Raw genomic sequence first — 8,539 nt, 5'->3', positions numbered from 1 at the left:
TATATATATATATATATATATATATATATATATATATATATATATATAAAGAAATGTATACCCTTTATTAATTTTATTTTGACAAACTTAAATAAGACAAACCTGCAAAACTTACAACAATAAACAAATAGGTTTTTATTGGCCATGCTATAAACATTTGCTGGATATCCAGAGGCCCACTATCATAGGCAAATAATTTAAATATTCCATAATAGTTTAATTCAAGATAGAAAAGGGGAGGTTTTAACATTTATTTATGCATATACATATTTATTTGTTTTTATAAACCTCTTCTTTCCTGGCTTTTGGTACCTGGGTGCCAGATTATTAGAGGCCCTTATTGGACCACCTTTTAGAAGACTGTCTAGCAGGATTCCTATGATCACCTAATTAGCCATATCCAAAATAGTGGTAATATGAAAAGGTAGTTGAGTAAGATACATACAAGTAGATATTATTGAGTGACACCCTGAATCAGATAAAACGAGATGAACACAGAGCTGAGAGATGATAATCTGTGCCTTCGTTTATCTCTCCTTTAAAAACAGTGTCACTAGGAAAGTCACTGGAACCAGACTATTAACTATTAATAAGTAAATTGTTAGCTAACATGGAAGGCTAGTTAACAGTTGACTTTTTGAAGCTTTAATCACTGGAATGCAAAAACCAGACGGTTCTACAGGTTTAATGGATGAAGAGCTGAAGCACATTTTTTCCTCTTTTATCATCAGCATTAAGGAGAAGGGAGACCATGTTTTCAGGATATGCAAATAGTTTTCACTCATTTTCCAGGTTTAATTTATTTACTGTTCTCAGTTTTTTTTTTAAATTTTTTTATTAAGGGAAGTATGCTAAAACATGTCACATAAATCCTGAGATTAAGCACTGGTGAACAGACTTTAGATCAATGCCTCAAATAAAGTTTTGGTATGTTTGAAACAGACATGGGCTGTTACCCTGAATTTAGATATAGGGGTTTAAGAAGTTGCCTTTTCAAGACTGGATGTATGATGTACAATGTGTGCAATTAACATTTGAAAATCGCTAAACAGATATTACTATTATTATTAGTTTTTTTTTAATTTGTTTAGGTTTATGAATCAAAATCAAATAAAACATTCTTATGTCAGATAATTTTTTTTCATTTTTTGTTTTAAATACAAGATGATGCTATTATAGGGATTTCATGTCACTTTATGCAAACTAGGGCTGCAACTAACAATCATTGTGGTAATTGATTAATCTGTTGATTATTTTTTTTTTTTTAGAAAAATGCACCTTCTCCAAAGGTGGATTTGAACCAAAGGATCTTATTGTCAGCAGAAAAATCAATAAATAATCAGAGAAGAAAAGGTTCCTTAAAGAAGATTTTAACAGAGTTAAAATCAGGTGAAACTAAAACTATTCCATTTGAGGAATTCTGGATAGAGCATATTGACAAACTAAAAAGGTTTTCATATCTTCAATCAAAACTGTTTATATTTTTTTACGATGCTGATAGAATTACTGCTCTAAGTAGGTTTCTCTGTCAGGCAAAGGCATGTTTTAGAGTCTCTATGCTCCAGTTAATGATTAATCCATTACTTAGTTAGGTGACGATTATATCAATAATCCTAATTAATTCGATTAACTGTTTCAGTCCTAATATTAACCCAAACTTCATTTTTTAATGAGAGTTTTCCTAATCTATTACAAGGTTAAAATAGTGCTGATAAAATGTAAAAACCATGGACCATAATTATCAGCTTATAAAGATGGATTTATGAAAGGGTCAGCTTGTGTCTTTCTCCAAAAGGTGTTTTTCTGACATTTTTGACTGATGAAATGAGCAATTAAATGACAAATTTAAAATGAGAGAAGCTAATATTCATAATGTGAGGACAGATGTGTGTTCTAGTCTTGGCAATCATATAGATACTCCTCATGTTTCTATATTAGTATTATGTTTGAAATACAATCATATCAATCAAACAGACCAAATGACAGTTTACTTTCATAACTTCATCAGATTAATTTTTATCTGAATGTGTTTTATGATCCCTTTATCATGCAATCATGAAAAATAATTTTACATGTTAACCTAATAATATAGTTTTTGATCTATTATTCTATAAGCAAACAATTGCAACCGGATATTTAAATACACTGTATAAAAAAGGCAAAAAAATAAAATAAAAAATATTCTCTGACATTAAATTAGTCAAGTTTTCATGTCAGACAGTAAGAAATCTTCCAAGATCTCAGGAAGAGAACCTTAAATTTTCACAAGTCTAGTTTATACTTTGTTAAAATTCCTAGATGCCTAAAAGTTTTTGATAAGTTATTAAAGGTATAAACAGGATAAGAACGTCCAATCATTGTAATGAGGTGAATGTTTTTGTTGTTTTTTTAATGTGTGAAACTGACTTGCATAAACCCAAGGAAAAAGCAAAACAACAATGTAGGATTGGACTAAAACCAGTCAGAGAGGAGCAAGCCATTATTCTAAAAGCAACACAGGAAGCCAGGCTAGGGTTGGAAAATGCAATAAGAGACAAATGTCTCTGGAATGTGATTAGAAAAAAAATTATTTGTTGATGATCACCACCATTATTTTTGGAGAAAAAGGGGGAATGGTTACGTTAATTCTGTCAGGAGGAACGAGCCTAAGTTTGGGTAAGCTGTTGTGGGAAGCTTGCAGAAGGAAAAAACTATTCTACTGACAGAAAGACAACATATGCAAAGTTCTTAAAACTATGTCTTAATTATTTGTGCAGTTACAGATATCTTAGTATTAAAAAAATAATCAGTTTAGTTTGATTCTGTCAGACATTGAGATAATCTCTGCCTTTATACACTGTGTATGTTAATCTCTTGTTCCACCTGAATGTCTTTTCCCCCAAGTGACACTGCAGTTAAGTTAAACATCTAAATGGTTGTTCCACCAGTGAATGTGACTCGTGTCGCGACTCTAACTGTGGCAGCTATTTACTGTAACACTTTGTAGATCAGATTGTACCTTTACTGAACGTTGCTGCGGATTCGCAGAACATAGTGACTGTTCAGCTAAATCTAGGGCTAAGTGTGACCAAAGCGGCTTTTTTGACACAAGAAGAAGACATGTACACGGGTAGGAGTCAAAAGGCAAATGTTTGACACAGAATGAGATTTCTGTTTTACTGAAGCTGATGTGGCACTCTCGCAAACAGTCTCCACCTTTAGTTTGATCTGATTCAAGATCTTAGTTTGGGCTTTTTTAAGAGCAGCAATGAAAAAATGCTGCAAAGCATCTCATGGCAGCTGCAATCCAGAACATAACTATGAAAGAATGTAAAGGCTTTTATATTTTTGATTAACATCTAGGAGTTGCATTTCAGTGTCTAAAAGAACTGCATCTATACCAGACCATCCCGCTATATATTTTAATTTTCTCACCTGCTGCTCTTCAGTCACTTCTGGAACCACCTTCCTGGGCTGGGAAATAAAAAATAAAACACAAGACAGTAGAATCCATCAAAGACTGAAGGTAAAAAGGTGTTTGAATACTAAACAGCTTGAGCACAAAAAGACAGAGGCTTTGGACTCACAAGGTCTTGCAAAACCGTTCATACCCCTTGAACTTTTAGCATCTTTCAACTACAGAATTTTATACTAATGTTTGGGTTTTTGATGCAATGTCTTTTAAATTAAAATATATTCAACAAACAGGTCCCTTTACTCTGATACACAACCCAAATCCAGTGCAACCACAAGTTGTTAGAAGTCAGTTAGGAAAAATAGTACGGTACCTATTGTGTATTTGATAAGATCCACAGCTTAGGTGGAAAATCCTGCCTTAATGTCATAGTAGTAAGAAGAAGGCCATTGTTGGCTTTTCTGTTGAAAGAAAAAGAGGGGGGTTATCTCTCTAAACCAAGTGGAGGTCAGAGAAGACAAAAAAAGAATTTTTGATCAACATTAAAACTATTAAAGCTTTTTATTTAGAATATGCAGTCCCCAACATGGTGGTGGCAGCATGATGATGTGAAGGACATAAAAGGGAAATAATAGCAATTCAGAGTTGGACCTGCTAAATGTGTGTGAATTGTTAAAGAATTTTTTAAGCGGCCTGAAGATAAACTTCTATCAGAGCAGCCATGCACCTCAAACCAGAGCTGATATCCTCTGGTGTAGGACAGGGCATATGTTGATTCAATTTAATTGCTTTATATAGTGGCAATTTAGACAGATGGCATCTCAAGACCTTTTACAGAAACAATTTAATCAAATCATACACTCAGATTCGTCAAAGGTTTCCTTTCTAAGGAAACCCAGCTGACTGTATCCAGTCACTATAAAGGATTAGAATGTGGCAACAGTAAACATTCACTTGCATTGTGTTGATAACTCCCCACTCTTCTGCAAACCCTCACACCCAGTGTGCATGCAGAGACAATTTCCCTTTAATAGGAAGAAACCTCCATCAAAACCAGGCTCAGGCTGTGTCTCCGTATTTCTGCCCTAACCACTATATAGGGCACTATATAGGTTGCGCCATTTTAAATGAGTGTCCGAACATCTAGTGGATGAAAAAGTAGTGGACTCGAAATTTAACACAATGCACCTTGAAAAGTAGTGATCATCCATGGTCACTAGACGAGCAGATATATCCTGGAATGCTTTGTCCAGAGAGCTCTCCTCGCAAAGCATTATGGGACTTGCCATCACAGTGGTCAGCTGTCACCATAGGCTGTCACTACTCGATAGCGGCGATTAATTACAAAGATTGGGCAGGCACTGCGCTGTGGAGGCGGACGTATGTGACCAATGGGGAGCAAAAAGTAGTGATAATCCGTCCGAACGGTCACTTAACTGAATTCACTATAAAGTCCACTATATAGTCCCCGCTCTATGTAGTGATTGAGGGATTTAGGGGTTAGGGTGGATATTTAGACACAGCCTCAATGTGAGAGGCATTCTGCCGAGGCCAACTGGAGTTCAAGGAGACAGAAGCAGACATACAAAAGGAACATAGAAGCGCTTTTTATGTTAGAAAAGGTAACGATAACCTTACTTCATAGCTGGCTCTGTCTAGAAAAGAAACAGATCAGCTCTCAGCCGCTTTTATTCACAGCTACATCTAGCAATTTAGGTGTTGAAACAGTCCAGTCAAATTCCAGGCAAAAATCAGTGCAGCAAAGTGCCTTACCTAGCCTGACAGAAATAAAGATATTTTTTTAAAGATTATTGAGAATAAGCAAAATTTGGTTCTCCACAGTATTGAATCAGACAGGTGAAAAAGAATGCATTCCACACTTTACAGAATGCTTTCAAAAAAACTTTAAAGATCAAGTTTTAGTTCTTTACAATTCTCAGTTATGCAGTTTGTGTTGGTTTAATGCACAAAATCCCAATAAAATAATAAAAAATTGTGGGATTGTAACTAAATAATAGGCTAAAATAGAACTAAGTTCAAGGGGTATGAGCACTTTTGTGAAAGCCTGTACATTTACAGTACTTCCAGAAGGGTCAGTGAGCAGCCCATACCCATTTTCTCGGACGTCCTCGTGGTCTCCTCTGCCCAACAGGCTCTACTTTCTGAGGAGAAATCAAATCAGCAACGGAAAATGTTTAGATTTTAGCAAATGCAAATTTTAAAAGAAACAATGTCCCAGGTGTAAAAAAGCTTTATTTATACTGAACAAAAAGAATCTGTCATATCAATCCTTAATATGTCCGCATGTAGAGTCCCTGCACAAATTCTAAGTACCAGTGATATTCTTACCTTTATCTAAACAAATCCACATTTTTTAAAGTTTGTATCTAATCAAATAATGACACCCCTGCGAACCAGCATGAATGGATTCTGTATTTGTGCGTGGATGAAAGTCTGAATTAGAAAATACAAAGGATATATTTTTTTGTGATTGTCATGTCTAATTGCAGTTTCTTGCACAAAATTCCTCAATCTAGACTGTTAAAGCAGGTTTTTAAGAGTGTTATTCTTTGATTTTTGGAAATGAGTCATTTATATTTGGATTTATGGTTCAGCAGAGTACATAAACACTACTCCTCAAGCCGGATTCACACTGAATCCATCATGCATTTTTCTCTCAGTTACAAACAGAAGCTGCTCTTGTCATTGCACTCATTCCCACTAGCTCTGTGGCACTATGGCATGACAGAGAGCCATTTATGTTTAGAAATCATAATCAAGTCTCTTTTTTTGACAGATTACAGAGATAAACAGGTAAATTTCAATAAAGCAACAACAAAAAAACAAAAATTCAGAAACAGGAGTAAAGCAGATCTGGTACATTTCAAAATAAGAGGAAAGCTGTAAGAATGGATCACAAGAATCCGTAATGGATTTCCACATGAAACATTTTGAAACAGATGACAGAGTGGACACGATGGAGCTTAGTTAGTGTGAAATCAGCCTTAAAGTCCCCCATGAGTTCACACTAAACAGTTTACAAAGTTAGTAGGCTTTCCTGACACAGCAGTTATTTTTGTTGTGTTATCTTCAACCAAATGCCAGTGGATTGTTGTGCCCTATTGAAATCGAATAGAACATTTGTCAATTACATTTGGAGTTTCCTAAGGCTCAATACTAGGCACCTTACCCAATCAATAATCTCTTTAGCAAAAGGCTTTAAAAAGTCAGTAGCTAAATCATTTTGCAAATGATACAAATTGATATATTTATATCTGACCTTTTCTTGATCAGTTTGGTCTTTGCTTACAGCTACAGTGAAGTTAACGACTATCCGATGGTGCATCAAATTAAATGCAGACCGCCGAGAAGCATTTTCTGTTGAATCACCATTAAGTGCATAATGAACTACTACAGAAGCTGCAGAGCGCCATCAATGTGACAATGTAAAAATTCAAGTGTAAGCTCTGAGGCAAGCCGACATAAATGAATAAGGACTTCTGGATAGGACTGCACAGTTTGGGTAGCATGTTCTCCCTGTGCATGGTTGGGTTCTGTCCAGGTACTCCGGCTTCCTCCGGCAGTCCAAAAACATGACTGTTAGTTTAATTGGCTTCTAAAAATCTTCCTTAGGTGTGAGTGTGTGCGTGAATGGTTGTTTGTCCTGTGTGTCTCTGTGTTGCCCTGCAGCAGACTGGCGACCTGTCTAGGGTGTACCCCGTCTGTCATTCATGACAGCTGGAGATAGGCACCACGGATGGATGGATGGATAGGGGTTGAGATGACTTCAGAAAAAAACATAACATTTGTCTTCCATTGTTTAAAACAATGGCATGTAGACCTTCACTTAACACTTCTCGTATAGGTAACCATTTGCTGCGGGATTTACACTTGTGTCATATTTATGGTTTTCAGATTATTTTTAAGAGATATGGTTGATGTATCTTTTAGAGATTATCATCATCTGAGATATTTTTTTGTGTTAGAATGTTGTGGCTCTAGTGATTAAAACACCACGAGAGACTGGTATTACACTGGTCTATTGTTTCTGACAAGAGGGAAAACAGCAACCACCTTTACTCCTAACAAAAAATCTGAAATAAATAATAAAACTCTTAGAAAACTTTAATCAACTTTCTGTTTTGAAGCCTTTCTTGCTTATGAATGATTTCGATCAGGTAAAAGCTTCGCCAATGTAGACTCTCTTTTCAACCCTGCTATTACTTATTTTTCTTTCCTTGGTTACTTCCTCTTCCCTTTTGCTGGGCAAAGGGTATGGATTGTCCTCTATTTTGACAGAAAACAGCAAGTAGAGTGATCTACAGTCATCTTTGGAAGTTATATTCTCACTTCTCCTCCAAAACAGCTGCTTATATACAGGTAAAAACAATAAGGCTAAAAAGTTATTTCCCTTTGGAATTTCTTCATCAAAAATGACGATGCAACATGGTGTGTCTTCTATTGGGTACATGTCCACCTACATGTTTTTAAATAACTATTTCTGAGCTTTTGGAAGCTTTCATATTCAGTGTGATTATGATAAGACAATGGCAGCATACGTATTTTTGAAACCAATACTAGATTTTTGCTAATAAAATAAATTAGTAACACCCTGTCCCTTCAAGGGGTTTATCGACATGAGAGTGTGTCTGAATTATTCCCAGGTTGCTGTGGTAATTGGTTGAAAAAACAATTATGACAATGCTTTTGCTTTTAGGAAGAAAAAAAGGCTCAGAAATCTTAAAGTCACACTGACTTCATATTCTAACTGTTACATGAAGTGCAAGCAAATCAAGTTTTAGAACGTGTTTGTGAAAAGATCGTAGAAAAATTACTATATGCTTTTGCGCCTTCCTTATATGCAAGTGAGTCCCTATCTGTACCCTAAACGATTTAAAGATTTTATCAATCGCTGTTGAAGGTCTAGAAGACAGTGGCCTTCTTTACCATATTTATTTAATTGACAGAGATGTTTCGCCTAGAACATTAGGACAACCAGTTCTACAATGAGGAGTTAAGAAGCTGCTTTCAGCTATTACACCCAAAGGCCCTGCAGAAATGTCTGCAACGTTAAGAGTTCTCTCCTTTAAAACTTTTAATAACAGGTTTTTTAATTTTTTCCCCTTAGGTTACTGTTTTGTTTTT

The 8,539-nt window shown here is 35.4% G+C and overlaps 1 protein-coding gene across 1 annotated transcript in view; it reads right to left on the bottom strand.

Moving 5' to 3' along the window:
- LOC107089318 (high mobility group protein HMGI-C-like) overlaps nt 1-8,539 on the bottom strand; it is a 14,462-nt gene that overhangs the window by 1,013 nt on the left and 4,910 nt on the right. Inside the window, exons 4-5 of the mRNA XM_015382042.1 lie at nt 5,506-5,556; nt 3,415-3,453 (exon numbers count right to left, since the gene is read on the bottom strand). Of these exons, the coding sequence (XP_015237528.1) occupies nt 3,415-3,453; nt 5,506-5,556 (90 nt within the window). The remainder of the gene's footprint in view (nt 1-3,414; nt 3,454-5,505; nt 5,557-8,539) is intronic.

The sequence above is a fragment of the Cyprinodon variegatus genome, unplaced genomic scaffold (assembly GCF_000732505.1).
Source record: "Cyprinodon variegatus isolate N-32 unplaced genomic scaffold, C_variegatus-1.0 Scaffold248, whole genome shotgun sequence".
Taxonomy (NCBI): domain Eukaryota; kingdom Metazoa; phylum Chordata; class Actinopteri; order Cyprinodontiformes; family Cyprinodontidae; genus Cyprinodon; species Cyprinodon variegatus.
The sequence above is the reverse complement of the archived record's forward strand: the minus strand, read 5'-3'. Positions and strand labels throughout refer to the sequence as shown.